This window comes from Peromyscus eremicus, chromosome 12 (genome assembly GCF_949786415.1).
Source record: "Peromyscus eremicus chromosome 12, PerEre_H2_v1, whole genome shotgun sequence".
NCBI lineage: Eukaryota > Metazoa > Chordata > Mammalia > Rodentia > Cricetidae > Peromyscus > Peromyscus eremicus.
In genome coordinates this window covers 49,229,201-49,248,042 of record NC_081428.1, presented here as the reverse complement: position 1 = coordinate 49,248,042, position 18,842 = coordinate 49,229,201, and the positions used below count along the sequence as shown (strand labels likewise).

Genomic DNA, 18,842 nt, shown 5'->3' with positions numbered 1-18,842 from the left:
TGCTGCTCTGATGACAATTGAGTTGGCACCAATCTATGAGTACAGTAGAAGGGACATCATAAGAACAGGGCTCATATGGGCTCACAGAGGCTGAAGTGACAAACATGGACCCTGTATGGGTCTGATCTAGGTCTTGTGCATACACCTTATAGTCGCATAGCTTAGTGTTCTTGTAGGACTTCCAACAATGGGAGTGGGGGTGTCTCTGACTCTTTAGCCTGTGCTTGGGACCCCTTTTCCTCTTGCTGTGGGTTGCCTCATCCAACCTTGATATGAGGGTTTGTGCCTAGTCTTATTGTATCTTGTTAGGCCATGTTCTGTGGATACCCCTGGGAGGCCTGCTCTTTTTTTTTTTTAAGGGAAACAAGGAAGAGTTGATCTGGGAGAGAGGGGAAGGGTAGCTCTGATGAACTGTGTTTTCATCACACTTTAACCAGAGTGGAAACCCAACTGAAAGATGAGAACTGTTAAATAAAAATTATAGGAGGGTAGCTTGAGAGAGTGGTTAGGGGTATTTCCTGTTCTTGTACAGGACCCAGGTTCCCAGCACCCATATCAGGTGACTCACAACCCATCTGTCTCCAGTTCTGGTGGATCTGAAACCCTCTAGCCTCCATGGACACTGGCCATGGGATGCATACAAACTCACAAAGGCACACATACATACTCATAAATAAACTATTTGAAATCATTTAAAAAATACGGGAAGTCTTTGCTGTTGTTGTTGTTGTTACACTCCTGTACAGACCGAAGCTAAAACATCAAGACAAGGTCACAAAAGCTGGATTTCCATCTTACCAGGCTGAAGCTAAAATGTGTATCCAACTGTCTGGGAAATCAGGATTGCAGTGACAGCCAGATTTCCCAAACAGGCCAGTTTCAACTTGTTTGATAATGAAGTTCCCACAAGGCTTTATCTTTTCTTGTAAAAAAGCCAATAACCTGAATCAATCTATGCTTCACAAACCAGTTATTTTCTTGCCATTCCATCTCCCTGTCTCTACTTTACAAGGAAGCCATTTTGAATGACCTACCCACTCTTGTTTCATTATTCCTTTCTTCAAGCCTTTCTAGTTCTATAAAACCAAACTTCTGTGCTCAGACCACCAGAGGATTTATTCTTTTTATGGAGTAAGGTGTTCCACATGTCTAGGAGCGGAAGAAAGCCAATCAATCACTGCATGGTACATTACTGTAACTCACACTGGTGAGGTTAAAACAGGAGCCTGGAGACTAAGAAGACAGCATGGGCTGCATAGTGAGACCCTGCCTCAGAATATTCCTGGATCTGGCATGAACTCCCATCTTTAATAGCGAAGACTGACCCATGAAATCTGCAATCTGTCTGCAGAGCCTTCATCTTGCAGAAGACTCTCTACATTTCCTATCCCACAGATCATGCACCTAGCCTTCCAACCAGTAAGCTGGAGTTCTACTCTCCTTCTCCGCTTTCCAAACACTAAGTTCCTCTCAGTAAAGATGCCTGTTAAATTGGAGCTCTTCCTTACTGCCCCCAAGGCTGCCCCAATTCAAACGGCCTTCATTTCTCAGATGCACTGCTGCATTACCTCAACACTAGTCTCTTCAAGTACTGTCCAATACCACACAGAAAGAAGAAAATGAAAATCTAACCACATCAGTCTACAACTTAAAATCTTTACATGGTCAACCCAAAAGTGGGGAGATTTCCATGACCTGCTCCCTACTTTCCTATCTAGTTTAACCCCCTGCGTGTCCTCAATACAGCATACTCAAGCTCAGTATACCACTGCACAGACTCCTGAAATGATACATATAGATACATATCGTGTTGTTCCATCTCCCGGTCCCCACTTTACAAGAATATATATATAATGTTTATATATATATATATATATATATATATATATATATATCCTATAACATCCCGACCCTTATTTTATAACTATCCTGAGTACCAGCTCCTTCATCTACTTCCACCCCCAACTCACATAGGTTAGATGTACCTCCTTTATGGATGTATGAGTATGATGGACTGGAGAGATGACTCATTCGGTAAAGCATTTGCAGCATAAGCGTGAGGATTTGAGTCCAATCTCCAGAACTCACATAAAAAGTCAAGCATAGTAGCACCTGCCTGTAATCACAGTGCTGGGCAGGCAGGGACAGCAGAAGCCCTAGGGCACACTGGTCATCCAACCTAGTCAAACTGGATGCTCTCTGGGTCCCAGTGAAAAATGCTATCTCAAAAAAATAATAATGAAGTGGAAAGCAATCGAAGAAAACACCTAATGTCAGCCTCTGTCCTCCACATGTGCACATGTGCATGTACACACATAAATGACATATACACGTTTGCACACAAACACACGCAGAATGCCAACAACATTGTATGTAACTCAGCATTAGGACATAACTGTACTGTTTTTTTAATTTTGATTGCTTCTCCTACTTGGACTTCCTCCTAAGAAAGGACTATGTGGCATTATCAAGTCACCAGTGAGTACAGACCAGGTGAAATACAGGACTAGCATGTGTGAAGGATGCTGTCTTCTGGGATGCACACAGCTGGAGGCCAGGCCAGACTCATTCCAGTTGCCGGCTTTGCCGCCTGAAGACGCATTTATCAGCATCTTCTGCTGTTCCCTCTAGAGCTTTGCTGATTGCTCTAACAGAACTCATAATCCAACGTTCGGAGCTCCGTAAACAATACATAAGGCATAATCACCCTTTTAGTGAGCGAGCGATGCAATTCCTCTTCATTAACACACTCCTCTGGAATCTTGAACACGATGAAGAAGGTTTTGTTTGATGATAATTCAGGTATTTCATTTTCATCTTCATCGATGTAAGTTACTAAAGAGATTCAGGGGGTAAAAATAAAGGTAAGGACATGCATAAAATAGTGAATTTAGTAAAGACAGATGTGGTGTGCACACCTCTAATCTCAAAACACAGAGGCAGGGGAACCACTTCAAGTTCCAGGCCAGCTTGATCTACATAGCTAGCTCCAGGACACCCATGACTTCATGGTGAGACTGGATCTCAAAATACACAAAGCAAAGAGAAAAAAAAAGGCATTCATTCTGTTGGCTTCTCTAACTAAACCTAACCTAACTATCCACACTCCTGGAAGCTAAAGCCTGGACACAGTCAGTAAGTATAAGCAGGAATACTTCCTTTGATCAGCAAAACAGAATAAAAGAGAGACATTTGTTTTCATTGTGATCAACGTTTTGTTGGTTTTAAGGCAAAGGGGTCTCTGACATCACTGAATATAGGTCATGGGAAGTACCAGGAGGAAAGAACTGGAAAACCACAAACTTGTTTGCAACACTGAACCTGAAGGTTGTGTGGGTACTCAGGTGTGGGGACAAGCACCAGAAGACGGCATGGACACCTACAGGGAGTGACCACAAACAGCTTCCGTGAACCAGCTTCCAGTTCAGCGCTGTCAACAACCATGAAGAGAAAGTGATGTCATGGACAAGAATGGAGGTAAGACTAGAAAATGAGGATATGAGTCTATGTCTCCAAGCGTTCCAAGAGACAGAGCATGGCCATGAAGTCGTCACTCCAGCCTGGGTCCCACAGGAGAGGGCTGCGGACGTACTCTATTTGCAGAAGGGAAACCAAACTTCACTTGGAGCCCCAGGGCCTGCAGAGCAACTCAAAGGACAATGAGCTCTGTGTTGCTTGTGTTCTAATGACTAGAGCTAATTGATTTTTAAGCAGTTAGAGCTGGAGGAATGAAGGAACACCACACAAAGCCAGGAGCCAGGAGCCAGAAGCTGGCACCGGCGTGCTTATGACTGCTTTCCTGGCTCAACTCCAGCCTCACAGGCTTGCTCCACACAGGGGGCCACCTCATCTGCCCTGTGAAAAGCGTGGGCTGCTGAGGAACGAGGTGCTCTCAGACTTCCCCCTCAAATTCTATGCATCTTACGTAACCAACTCTGCGTCTTTTACTGGACTTCGAAAGGCCATCCTGGAATGATGTTTCCATCAGTGTTGGTGATAGAAACGCAGATAAAATGCAGGGCTGTACTGTCTCAAAAATCCAGGTGGAGAGCAATTGAAGATGACAGCTGATGTCAACCTGTGACCTCCACATATGCATGCACACACACAAATGAACATGTACAACAGTCTTACCCAGCTGTGACCCCTGTGAACTACAATAACGACCAGTGTAGCAAAATACACCCATGGATGCAATAGACACAAAAATGTTACAGGAATAACCAACTGCTCTCTGATTAGATTAAAGGTCCAGTCCACTAGAGAAAACTCATAAGAAAACTTGTAAAATCTGTCCAGGAGCCCATAATTGGGGATTTCACAGGCCACAGGAATAACCATACTGCTGTTATTCTGCTAAATGGACATAATAACAGCAAACTGCCGCTAAATTCCTACCTCTATATTCATAGATTAGTGATGCTCTCAGACTTCATCAGAGAAGTTTTTTTGTGTGATGGGTAGTGGTGAACACAGAAATTCAAACCTGATCAAAGGGCAGAGACTAGGTCTCGGCGGAGTGTTCAGCCATGGCTGGAACATCTGCATCACTCTGCCCACCACCAAAGCTCAGAGGCAATTGTTGACGAAGGGTCAAAAAGATTGTAAGAACTCGGAGTTAGGAAGACAAGAATGAAACGATGTCTTCTAGACATGAGGGACAGCTGCACTCGTGACCTCATAGCAGCTGTGGTAGTCTGCAGAAGGCCCGCCCGCACGAGATCAGGCTGATCAACATCCTAACATGGAGGAAGGCGGGGCCCACGAGCCTCCACCTCCTAGGAGCTATTGGCAGTTAATGGCTTCTAGGGAAGGGAGAGACAGTTTTTTTTTTAACTTTTTATTGATTCTTTGTGGATTTCACATCACGCACCCCAATCCCATTCATCTCCCCCATCCCCTCATATCTGCCCTCTGCCCTTGCAAGCTGACCACCAAAAAAGAAAAGAAAAAAAAATTTAAAAGAAAAAAAAAACCTCTCGTCTTGGAGGCTGTAGTGTGTCACAGTGAGTCACACAGTTTACCCTTTAGTCCATACATCCTTACTTGCGAGTACTCATTGCAATGAGTCATTGGTTTGGCTCAAGGCCTCTGGCTTCTGCTTCACTATCAGTGCTAGGCCCTCACTTGGACTCCTTTTGAGTATCCTGCTGTTGCCCTGTGTCATGGAGATCCTGCAGCTTTGGACTGCAGGACCAGCCCCTTCACATGCTCCAGTAGGTCATAGATGGGGTGGTCGTTAGGGTGATCCATCTCATAGCCCTGGTTCTGGGCTTAGGTGGTAGCTGGGGTGATCAGTCTGCCAGCACTGCCTTGTCCTCACCAGGAGGCTAAGCTCTCCAGCACTGCCTGGCTAGCTCACCCAATGTTGCAGACAACAAAGGGTGGGGCCAGTTCTCCTGCTCACACTCTCAGAGCCGGCCCACCTGCACCCACACACACCACCAGGGCCAGCTCCATATGCTGCCCAGGTGAGGTGCAGCTCCCACTCTCCTGAGTTCTGCAGCTGGAGAGGGGCAGGACCAGCACAGCTCAGTCATGCTTCAGGAGATGTTCCTACTCCTAGTCTGCACAAATTAGATTGGTAGATTATTAAAACAAAAACAAAAAACAAAAAAACAAGGACATGAAGTTGGGAAGGAGCAAAGAGACAGGGGTGGATCTAGGAGGAGTTAGGGGGAAGAGTAGGGGTGAATATACTCAAAATGTATTGTATAAAATTGATAGAAATATTAAAATTAAAAAAAAACTATCACTAACTCGCGAACTTCTGTTCACTAACCCACCCAAAAAGGGAATGTCTTTTCTGACTTCAGTAATCATAGATTAGTTTTGCGTATTTTGAACTTTAAATAAACAGAACTATCCTAGAAAAGAAAACAAACAAAAAAGCCAAGTATGATGGTATGTACTTCTAATTTCCGTTCTGGGAGGGGACAGGCAGAGCGGCAGGGCTCATTGGGCACCCAGCCTAGCTTACTTGGTGAGTTCAAGGCCAACATGAAATACCATCTGTAAAACAAGACGGATGGCCCCTGAGGAACAGTCAAAGTTATCCTCTGGTTTTCATACATGAACACACACACACACACACACACACACACACACACACACACACACGCGCGCGCACACGCACACACACGCGCACACGCACACACGCAGGCATGCACACGCACAAAGTAAGAATTCTGATACTTGCCAGTTGGCGGTGGCTCACACCTTTAATCCTAGTACTCAGGAGGCAGAAGCTGGTGGATCTCTGTGAGTTCCAGGCCATCCTAGGCTACTCAGAGAAACCCTGTCTTGAAAAACCAGGAGGAGGAGGAGTGGGAGGGGGAGGAAGAATTCTGACACTTATTCCCAAGGAGATAGTACTATGAGGAACTGGGGGCAAAGAATGCACCCTAAAGAGTTAGCAAAGTTGGCCTGAGATTGCCAGCCTTGGAAAGCCGGCTCAGGGTGACCTCTGTCTAGCAACTGGAGCTTGGATTTGAAAAAGATTCCCATCAGCCCCTGACTTACAAGGGTGACCCACTGTGCCTCATCTCCTTGGATAAATAAGATGGTTGGTCAACATTTCCTTTCCTTGTGAGAGTCTGTCAATGTGGTATACTCAAGACAGAGGCTGTGTAACCAACACCCAAGGAAAACCTTGGCACAAAATGTCTAGCAGGCATCCAGAAGAGCTTTTGCACATGTCTAGTCACAACTTACTGCTGTAAAACTTGAATCCTAAGTACCTACGCTGGGAAAGAACTCAAAAACCTGATCCCAAATTCCTGTGGATTCTGTTATAATAATAAATGCCTTTATTTAATGGCTATTCATAATTTTAAATATTCCGTGAGGACTGCGTGCAGTCTTAAAAATTCACGGACTCATTTTAGGGAATCCCATACAGAGGGTTAGCCCTGAATTCTTATTTGCTGTAAATCATTGAATATTTTTTGTCTGACCATAAAAGTATGCCATCTTACCCAAAAATTTGAAAAATACAAAAAATTGTAATCCAACCAAAAAATAGTACTCTTCATAATCATTTGTTATGGTTTAGAACTTAGGTGCCCTCCAAAGGCTCATGTGTTGATAGTTTGTCCCTCAGCGTAAGGTGCCACTGGGAAGCTTTCAGTGGTGAAGAGCAGTGCAAAGAAGTTATGTCACTGAGGACACGCCCTTAAAGGCAATACCCAGGGCCCTACCCCTGCCCCATCCCCGCCCCAGCCCTGCCCGACCACCAGGGAATAAGCAGCTTTGCCCCACCATGCACTCCCCACATGATGCTACACTTTCCCACTCAAAATGACAGAGTCAAGTGGCCCCATGGAGTGGAGTCATAAGTCAAAATCAACCTTCCTTCCTTTTGGGTTGTTTATCACAGATACTTACTTGGTTGTGGCAAAGGAAAACTGACTAATAAGTCCTTTCATTAAATGCTTCTTCCCTCCCCACCGCCTTTATTTTACTTTTCCTTTATCTGTCTATCTATCTATCTATCTATCTATCTATCTATCTATCTATCTATCTAATTTATCTAATCTATCTAATATACATATACATACAATAATATACATATTATACTATATACTATCTATTATATATATATATAATATATATATATATGTATACATTAGTGCTGGAGATTGGAATCAGGTCCTCACATACATCATATGTTGGAAGCCTTATCAAGTAGATTTTTTTTTTCAAGACAGGATTTCTCTGTGCAGTTTTGGTGCCTGTCCTGGATCTCACTCTATAGACCAGGCTGGCCTCGAACTCACAGAGATCTGCCTGGCTCTGCCTCCCGAGTATTGGGATTAAAGGCGTGTACCACAACCACCCGGCTGTATCCCATTTTTTTGATGTTACTGCTGTATGTCTTGATCCTTTCATCATTATTTCAATGTCAAAGTCCTTGCTCATACATGTGAAATTCATTTTTTAAAAAGCCTTCATGTTTATGATTGGGTCATTTCTCAACTCTTAGGCTACAATCAAGTGCATAATGTTCATCAGAGACTCGTCCTCTTTGATCACATGACATTCAGGATTTCAGGATTCTACTTCTGAGAGGGATGCTGCAATAGATGTCTGTGAGCTCCCTACCCACCACATAGTCTTCTCTCAATGACTCAGAAAGGAACAGGGATGCTGCCAGATGTGTTAGAGATTCCAACAACTAAGTATTAATAACTAATAACTAAGTCAATTCCAATAACTCAAGATGTTGCAAAGAGACAGCAAGTTCAAAATGAGGACTCTAGTACCATCTATGATGACGTGTGCTTAACCTGTAACCTAGAAATAATTCAATCTCTACGGAGACATGGCTTTTAAGTGTGTTCATTAAAACAAAAATAATAACAGACTTGGCCAGTCAGAATAGTTTTTATGCAACTAATGACAGTTGATACAAACAATGCTTTCCATGGAGAGGATATGAAATGGCTTTTTTTAAAAAATCACAGACACATTCCCAGTATGTAGGAGGAACATGATAGATCTTCAGCTGGACTGTGAGATCTGAAGCTGGAGAGGGAGCTATTAAACGCTTGATGATGTCAGGAGGTTAATAGAGCACTGCCAAGAGTCTCTCGAGAAGAAGGTAGAGGATGTGTTTGAACTACAACTCACACTTCGGATCAGTTGGAACCAGAAGAGGCTGGAGGCATCAAGGCTCCTGGGTACAATACTGGGAAACTTATTTTCCCTGTCAGTGGAGGAAAGAAGGAAGGAGGGAGGGAAAAGGGGGCAGAGAGCAGAGCTGGTGTCCGGTTAACCAGACTTAGTTTTGACACCAGGCTATCTCCTTATTAGCCATGTGATCTCGAGGAGGTCACCTAAATCTTTGAAGCTAGCCCATCAACAGAAATATTAGCACCAATGTTGCAAGTGAAGGTAAAGATGAAAAGGAATGGAAATAAATTATACAGCACAGAATTGCACAGGGTCGGGGACAGTCACTATTAAGGAATGATTGGAAAGATTTGATTACTACCTAGAGAAAGGAGAGAAGAAATCAAAGTGGTTCTATGGTCTCAAGCCTGTCCAAGAAAAAGAACAGCTCTTCAGTATTCACTACATACAAACAGCCTGCTACCATTTTATAGGTTTTATCTCACATCATTACCATGAGTTCAATGTCATGTTTTCATCTTAAAAAGCTTAAAGAAAATGTTTTTTTTTTCAGGTCAATAAGTTAATATGTATTAGGGTCAAGGTACATTAATAGATTCAGAAATCATTTTTATTTTACCAGTAGGCCAAGAGGACTGAGGTAGAATACAAACGCATTCTAGTTTCACATATGTAATGATGGAAATGGTAATAGTTTGTTCTAAGTGGAGAAATCTTATAAAGACTGTCTCTAAAACTCAGTAGCCTGTGTAGTTGTAAACCAAATTTCTCTCCTACAGGATAGGCTGCTTGCTGCCCAGCGTATCAAGGAGCTTTCCCAAGGGAGGAAAATTAAGACTATGAAAGGTGAGAGAGTTAAAGGAAAGCCTCATGGACCACAGTGCAGACGTTAAAAGCAAGGGTAACAGAAACAGCCCACCTCCAATCAAGTGGCACAGCCTAGAATCTCAGTTTTCAGAAGGCTGAGGCAAAGGACCATGTGTCTGGGCAACTTGATAAGACCCTGTCTCAGAATTAAAAGGTAACAAGCTGGCTGTGGTGGTACACACCTTTAGTCCTAACACTTGGGAGGCAGAGGCAAGCAGATCTCTGAGTTTGAAACCAGCCTGGTCTGCATAGTGAGCTCCAGGCCAGCAAGAGCTACAGATCCTGTGTTAGAGAGAGACAGAGAGACAAAGACAGAGAGAGACAGATAGACAGAGAAACAGAGACAGAAAGACAGACAGAGACAAACAGACAGAGAACTAAGAGGGCTTGGAGATGTAGCTCTCTGGTGGAACATTTACCCAATGTATATGGCTGTACATTCTCTAGTGCATATGTGTGTGTCTGCACATATGTACATTTGGTCATGGAGTTCTGTAGACTCAGGGAGTACAATGTTAACTGACAGAGATGACAGCTACAAATAGGAACAAAGGAGAACAAAGGTCAGACTTCACAATCAAATAACTGCTAGTCACCTTGGTAAGATAAAACTGTGGTCAATAGACGCAAGAGGTTTAGAAGTATTCAGAGAGCAAGATCCAAATGCAGACCCACCTCTTAGTTCTCCAGTAAAAGAAGAGAGAGAAAGCAACCCCTCCATGACATGGCAAGTCCCATGAAGGGGAGATGAGGTTACTATACTTAGAAGAACCTTTGGATGCATATGATGTTTTGTAGGGAACATGAGAACTGAGTCTTGGGAAAGTGGAAAATCACCACAGATTTGGTGGAAAACCTGACAGGCAAAAATGTGAAGTAACTTTAAGAAAGTGGATCTAGGGAATAGCAATTAAGTTCCTGCCCTGAAGTACCTTGGTAGGTTACAGCTGTTCATTGTATCTGCCAAGGATTTCCCCATGAGTCACCCAAACCAGGAAGTATCTCCCTGTGAAAACAGTGTGCCAGGTTCATGTGACATGGAAAGATGAAAGTCCCATCCTCTACTGAAGAACGGAGCCATCCACTTAATGCTGCTTCACTTAGAAAGTCCCTGCTTCAAGCGTGTCCTCACGTTCCTTCCTACAACAGGCACCATGAACTAAGAGGATGCTGGGGGAGGTCATGTGGGGGTCACTCAGAGTGCTCTAACTTTACAGCACGTCCAAGCATTCACCTGTTTGTCACAAGGCACATCTCTCTGTGGTATTACTCTGTTCTAACCAAGGTACCTGAGTGAAAGGAAACCCTTGAAGGTGCCTCATTGGCTCTCCAAATTATCTACAAAGAAAATGACAGGGAGGAAAAAAGGAAGATGCCCTGCCCAAGCAACATGGTGTGGTAGTTTGAATGAGAATGGGCCCCATAGGCTTATATATGTGCATGCTTAGCACCCAGTTGATGAACCATTTGGAAGGAGTAAGAGGTGTGGCCTTTTGGAATGGGTGTGGTCTTGGAGGGGGTGTGCCCGTGGGGGTGGGATTTGAGTTTTCAAAAGCCCCTGTCAGGCACAGTCTCCAGTCTCTCTCCACCTCTGTCTGTCTCTGTCTGTCTCTGTCTCTCTCTCTGTCTCTCTCTCTCTCTCTCTCTCTCTGTCTCTCTCTCTCTCTCTCTCTGCCAGCAGATCAGGATATAGCTTTCAACTACTCCTCCAGCAACATGCCAGCCTGTATGTGCCATGATTCCCAACATGATGATAATGGACTAAACTTTGAAGCTGTAAGCAGCTCCCAATTAAATGTTTTCTCTTGTAAGAGTTGCCTTGGTCATGGTGTCTCTTCACAGCGATAGAACAGTGCTTAAGATACCCCCTTTACCCTTCACACCAAAAATTATATAGTTTTTCAAGAAGGAGGAAATTGTCCATTAATAGAATTCTCTGCAGAGCTGAAACAAAAATCAGTTCTCCAAAGTCAACAAGTTTCACTAGACTCCACCCATAAAATTGTCAATTAAAAAAAAATGTCAATGTCAATTGAATCTTGTGGGGTGATGGCCTCACGTCCTATTGTGTACAAAGTCAGTACACCAAGCGTCAAGGTGAGTCGCGACAGTCACTTCGGTACACAGCAGAGCAGAGGAGGAGGTGAGCCCACCCCAAATGTTAAACAATCACAAATGTTCAGTCTTTAGAGGACTAAGAGCAAAACTAAGACCAACCATCTTGCCTTAAATACCACTACATACAGGCCAGATGAGTCTTAACAATGGCAGTTACAACCTATTCACGGACACCCTGCCGTGGGTCCCTTATTGCTCAGCTTAGTTACCTTTGTTGTGCAGGATGCACTCACTGTCTTGTTCTGCATCTATTTCAAGTGCATAGTTAGTTCCTGCTCAATGCTCAACTTGTCAGGGAACTAAAGAGCCTTAAGATCGGAGGTTCGGAGATTTGAGAAAGGAAAGATGGGAGGGGAATGGGCAATATGGATCCTGAGGAACAGTTTTGTCTCAGTAAATCTTGACCCTGGTTCTCCCAACACCACCTATTTCCCAAACAGTACCTTAAGTTCTGCAAATATGTGATTCATATCAGTGGGCTTGGCAATTGGGCAGGGCTGATGATTGCCATCTGTCATCCCAGAACTACTAGCAGAGCTGCTCTAGGTGTGGCTAGCACGATCACACAGGGTAGCCTGCTGGCTTGCTCTTTTTTAATCTATTGTGGTCTACATTACTCCACTCAGATTCTTCCCTGAATTTTTAGTGATTTAACAAAATGATGTCAAAATGATCGTAAGACCTTCAAGGAAAGCTACTATCTTGAAAATTGGTCTCAAATTATTTTAAAATGCAAATCAGAGAAAGAAAGAAAGAAAGAAAGTATTACAAACTATTAATGATATATGTTACTCTGTTCATTAGGGTTACTACTGCTGTGATGAAATACCATCACCAAAAGTAAAAAAACAAAAAAAGTGTTTTTGGCTTATGCCTTCACATCACTGTTTTTCATTGAAGGAAGTCAAGACAGGAACTCAGGCAGGGCAGGAACCTGGACACAGGAGCAGAGGCCATGGAGGAATGCTGCTTACTGGTTTGCTCCTCATGTCGTGCTTAGCCTGCTTTCTTCTGGGCCCTCTCCCATCAATTTCTAATTAAGAAAATGTGCTGCAAGCTTGCGTACAGCCTAATCTTATGGAGGCATTTTTTTCAAATTGAGGCTCGCTCCTCTCCAGTGACTCTTGCTTGTGTCAAGTTGACATAAAACTAGCTGGTACATTAACTGAACATGTATTATTTCTTTTTTTTTTTTTCTTTTTTTTTTTTCCGAGACAGGGTTTCTCTGTGTAGCTTTGCGCCTTTCCTGGAACTCACTTGGTAGCCCAGGCTGAACATGTATCTCGAACTCACAGAGATCTGCCTGGCTCTGCCTCCCAAGTGCTGGGATTAAAGGCGTGCGCCACCACCGCCCGGCTGAACATGTATTATTTCAAAATTAAAGTCATTTAATTAGTTTCCATTTCTTTAGTCTATCATGATTCTCCCTGCAAGCCCTAGAGCCTGATAGGCAAGATTCCAAATAAAATAATTCCTTCCCAGGGAGGAAAAAAGTTATTTTGTAGATTTCTCTTATAACATTAACATATGTTAAAATGCAAATTTGCAATCATATTAAAGTTATTTTTGGAATTTTACAGTATGGCTTTTCACATCTCCTGAAAAAAACCTTTCAAGGTAACTGAATAACTCTCTGCAGATAGCTTTTTGTGGTTAAAGTCCAGTGATCTCTAGAGATGAGACAGACATCCAGTCTTGTGTTTCAAATCCTGAATATTAAACCACCTGCTTTATGATTAGCTCTTTGGCTGCTACCAGGCAAATCAGTCAGCTTTCAGGATTGCACCAGGGACCTGAGACTGGAGGAGACTCTGTGACTCAACTTTGGTTTCAGCATCCACCTGTGGCAGCTGATGTGAAGACAGTGTCAATGATCATAACAAAGCCATTGTCCTCGGTGTGGTGGAGGAGGTGCAACATACCTCAGAGATGCTCCCTACTTAAAACAAGCTCACAGCCTCAAGGAATTACCCATCCCACCTAAACAACATCAGGTAAGTAGACAGGCTGCTTATCTGAGATTCAAGGCTGTGAAAAGCTCCCAGGGACTATCACACTTGAAGGAAGGAACAGGCAAATTGGCTTTCTGAAAAAGAAGAAGTGCCCAAGAATCCCTCCAGAGAGACTCAGAGTTCCCTGTCCTTGTGACATTCTGTGACTGTTTGCGCCTGAGAACCTAACTCAGACCTCTTGGAGGTCACACCACCTTAGGAGAACCCCACCTCTGGATGAACACCCCTCCCCCCAACCACGGCTGTGCACCAGTAAAACAATAATTTTTTCCTCAATTTTGATGTAAAAACTCTTTATGCATCTTAAAACTTTGAAAAATGCAGAAAATAATTCTTAAAATAGTAGCAACCTAAAAGACTTTTTAAATGCTGTAGAAGACTATATACACTGTAATCATCATATAGAAGACTATATACCATATATATGTGTGTGTGTGTGTGTGTATACATATTTCACAAAATTTTTAATGACCTGGTAAAATTATCTCAATATAACATTAGAATCATGAAGATGGGCTAGAATATAAAAATCTGATCTCAAATTAAAAATTCAAATAAGAAAAAGAGAAGAAGAACATGTGATAAACTATTAATAATATGGAAGGAGATGACTAAAACTGTGTTGCTTCTAATTCAAAACACGCAGCCATAAAGTGAGATAATATATATATATATATATATATATATATATATATAAAGTATATTGTTAGTGTCATGCAAATGCTTGTTTCACAGACATATTCAATACAAATGAAATCGTTATTTCTAAAATAAGTTAAAATAGTGACAGCTTATTCAATAAGTGGTTCTCAACCTTCCTAAAGCTACAACACTTTAACCCAGTTCCTCATGTTGTGATGAGCCTCAACCATAAAATTATTTTGTTTCTACTTCATAACTGTGATTTTGCTACTGTTATGAATCATAATGTAGCTATCTGATATACAGGATATCTGATATGCAACCTCCAAAGGGGCCATAATCCACAGGTTGAAAACCACTGGCTTATTGCCACATACCTCAGTAAAGTTTTTTTTTTAACTCTCTCAAATATATTACTTATTATTTTATCATTTAGTACCAAATGTACTAAATGATTTTCCTTAAACAAATGGTAAGAAAATTCAAAGAGGCAGGTATTAAAATGTAATAAAATGTAGATTAGTGTTCAAGTTCAAATTTGAAGCAGCAGAAAGGTGGCCGAGAGATAGAGTGCTTCAGGTTCTTTCAAGGACACATGTTCAGTTCTCAGCACCCACAAAGGGCAGCTCACAGCTTGTCTCTACAGTTCCAAAGCTCCAGTGCCCTCTTCTGGACTACTGCAGCACCAGCACTCATGTGCACATATGGACATATCACACACACACACACACACACACACACACACACACACATCTAGATACAGAATTTTAAAGTAATAAATATTATATCTTTTTTTAATTTAAGGAACTTCTTTGGAAACCAATGAGAAAATTTTAAAGAAAAATAATAGTCTTCATACTTCTTCCATTTTAAAACAAGCAAGAGAGAGAGAGAGAGAGAGAGAGAGAGAGAGAGAGAGAGAGAGAGAGAGAGATTTGTGTATCTCTCACACTCACACAACATATTCCAAGCCAGTTTTGTTCTATTTGATTTGTTTGTCTGTTTGTTTGTTTGTTTGAGACAAGGTCTCACTTTGTACCCCCTGGTTGGCCTCAAGCTCACAATATAGGCCAAGATGGTCTTTAACTAGAGATGCCTTCTCAGCCTCTCAAGGACTAGGATTACAGGTGTAAATCATCATGACCAGCTGCCCAAGCCATATTTCAATTCATGTTACAAATAGTAAAATAGCAGTGAGTACATGTTCCATTTCAGTGTAAGCCACAAGCATTCAATAAGGTCTTCAAATGTGTCAACATAGTTAATGGAATCCTTACCTCCTACAAGGCATAAACTTATAATGATCACTATAGCGAAACACACAAAAATGGTGACAATGACCATCCACAGTTTACATCTTCCAACCACGATCTTGTTACAGGGACTCCAGGGACTTTCCTTGTCCGTCTAGAAAACAAAGGGAAGTTGTGAGGTAGTCATTGGGTTTTAACAAATAGTCTCAAAGTCCTACTAGAGACTGATGCAGAATTAAGGTCATCAGCTCCTTAACCTCAAGGGGATACAATACACTAAATCAAACTTACAACAGGACAGAATGGAACCTCAAAAGGAAGTTAGCCAAAGGCCCTTTGGGAGTTTTGAAGTGGAGACAGGAGGCAGGATTTTTATTCTTAGAGTTTTAAAAACTTGTATTTCTTTTATTTCATTTTCTTCCTTTTTTATTATTTTATTTTATTTTATTTTATTTTATTTTATTTTATTTTATTTTATTTTATTTTATTTTATTTTGAGACAAGGTTTTTCTGTGTGATAGCCCTGGCTGTCCTGGAACTCAGTTTGTAGACCAGACTGGCCTCAAACTCACAGAACTCCACTTACCTCTGCCTCCCAAAGTGCTGGGATTAAAGGTGTGAATTACCACTGCCTGGCTTGTATTTATTTCTAACTCACGTGAAAACTGTATATATTTATGGAGTTCACTGAGATATTTCCAAACCCATGTGTCAGGTATAACGGTAGACCCATCATCTCCAATGTTTATCATTTCTAGTTGCTTTTAAAGGTACAATTCACTGTCAATCGTCATTTCTCTACTGTGCTACAGAGCATTGTGAGGCGTTCCCCTGTCTGACCGTACCTCTGTACCTATTGGCCACCTGCTGCCCATCCCTCCGTTCCCTATTCCCTTCCCTGGCTGTGATATCGATGCTTCTGCTCTCTGCTTTTGCAAGATCAACATTTTAAACTTCAGCATATAAGTGAGAACTTGATCTTTGTCATTGTACATGGAAGGCAGGGTTTTTGAAGGTATTAAAAAACCAGGAACCAGCATTTGCTAATTCGTAACAGAATTGGCCGACAGCATAATCTAAGGATTGGGATGTAGTGTCATAAAGAGTCACGAAATTGAAACTAGAGAGTGAAAAACTAGAGCCTACTGCAAAGCATGTGTGTGTTAGCTTCCCCTTGCTATAACAAAATACCTGAGAAAACCAACTCAAAGATTTATTTGGACTATGGTGTAACAGGTGGTTTTCATGGTTTGGGTCCATGGTCAGCTAACTCCATGGCAGAACACCACAGCAGTGGGAGTGTGAGACCATTCACCTCATAATCAGAAAGCAAAGAGAAAATGTCGAAGGAGTTGGGCACAAATCAGAGCCTTCCAGGACATACCCCAGAGAATACTCTCTTCAAGTAGGCTCTACCTCCTAAAGTATCCAGTATTTTCCAATCCCGCCATCAAATTATGAATCTAGCAACATAAGTGGAGTCAAAGCCCTCGGGATTCAATTACCTTCGAAAGCCCCATTGTTGTACATTGCGGCATTTGGAAACCAAACCTTCAACACATGAGCCTTGAGTAATTGCTCAGGTCCAACAACTCAGGGTTTTATTGCTGCTAAGGTTAGTTGGATCTAATTTGGTGTGTACCAGCGATCTGTTGAAAGGCCCCAGGCAGGTTCTTTCACAAGGTGCTTGCAAACTCCACCTTGCATTCGATGATTGCATTAGACAGCTGTGGAATTTTCAAGGCTTTTCTCCGAACACTCTAGAAGAGATCCACCACCTCCCCAGTTAAACTACCAAATACATGACATTAATACAGGATTGGGACACGTTGGCATTTGATCAAAACACACCTTTCATCCAAAACACAAAAGAGTCAGTTGATTCCTTTTCAAGACTGAATGACGCACAGCAATAGGGCTAATTTGTTAGCTCAAATAAGCCTTGGTTACCACAGAACACTAAATTTACTCATTTATTGTTAATACAATGATGATGTCATCGCCTAAGATGTCTCTGGGCTGCTGAGTCAGGTCCCTCCAGTCTCACCTTATCACCTACAATTTCTTTTGTAATTTTTTGCCCAAGGGTATTAACCTGTGATAACAGTAGACAAAGTGGAGTTCCATGGCTTATATTCCTTTTCCCCTACATTCCAAATCGAGATTAAGAAAGGGAGAAAAAATTCCTCACATACTCGCCTAGCTCAACTTTTCCAAACAGGAAGACACCTACACTAAAGGGATGCTTATGATCTCAGTACTATTCCCTGCCCATCATCCATTCACCCATCCACCTGAAATTTCCTCAGCAGCTAGATCTGCCACTCTGGTCCTCATGTGTCATTTAAAAACAAATATATTACCTAACTGTATATATTTATTAGTAATACATAATTTGTAGTTGAGGCAACTATAAGTGAAATGGTATAAATCATGTCATATGTATTTATCTATGCATGATAGTATCAATTAGCAGGGGCCAGCAAGATGGTACAGCAGGTAAAGGTCCTTGCAGCCAAGCCTGACACCCTGAATTTGATCCCTGGGTCACACATGGTTGCTGTGGAAAATCCTTTTGTAACTGTGAAGATTCTTCGCTGTGATTGGTTTAGTAAACAAGCTGACTGGCCAATAGCTGAACAGGATAAAGTTAAGCAGGAAAGCCAAACTGAGAATGATGGGATGAAGAAGGGCAGAGTCAGAGGAGATGCCAGCCAGCCACAGAGGAAGAAGGATGTATAAAAAATGAGGTAACAAGCCATGAGCCATGTGGCAAAGCATAGATAAGAAACATGGGTTAATTTAAGTATAAGAGTTACCTAGTAACAAGCCTGAGCTATCAGCCAATTATTTACAAATAATATCAAGCCTCTGTGTGGTAATTTGGGAAGCAGCTGCCGGATATTTGGGAGCAGGTAGTCAGGACAGGAAAACATCTGTCTACACATGTTAGAAGGAAAAAAAATTGACTCAAGAAAGTCATCCTCTGATTCCTTATGTGCACCATGGCACATATACACACACATACACACAGAGGAAATAAATGTAATATTTTCTTAAAACTGATTAACAGCATAGATCTGAGACCCTGCAGCTCTGAGTCCAAATGTTAGGGAGCTCCACTGAGTGAACTTGAGCAGTTTGGTTGCATCTCTGAGCCTAAGTTTCTTCACTCAGCTCTTTCATCTGTGAAACCAGAAAACTAGTACTCTCCCTGCTCTGGTTACATTTCTGTCGCTGTGATTAAAAAAAAAAACACCCTGAGTAAAACAACTTAGGAGAAGACAGAAAGGGCTTGTTTGGTTTACCCTTCCAG

At 42.1% G+C, this 18,842-nt stretch overlaps 1 protein-coding gene across 1 annotated transcript in view; it reads right to left on the bottom strand.

Annotated features, from left to right (window-relative positions):
• C12H3orf52 (chromosome 12 C3orf52 homolog) overlaps positions 1 to 18,842 on the bottom strand; it is a 31,391-nt gene that overhangs the window by 10,177 nt on the left and 2,372 nt on the right. The window contains exons 2-3 of the mRNA XM_059277008.1: positions 15,551 to 15,680; positions 2,708 to 2,835 (exon numbers count right to left, since the gene is read on the bottom strand). Coding sequence (XP_059132991.1) covers positions 2,708 to 2,835; positions 15,551 to 15,680 — 258 coding nt within the window. The remainder of the gene's footprint in view (positions 1 to 2,707; positions 2,836 to 15,550; positions 15,681 to 18,842) is intronic.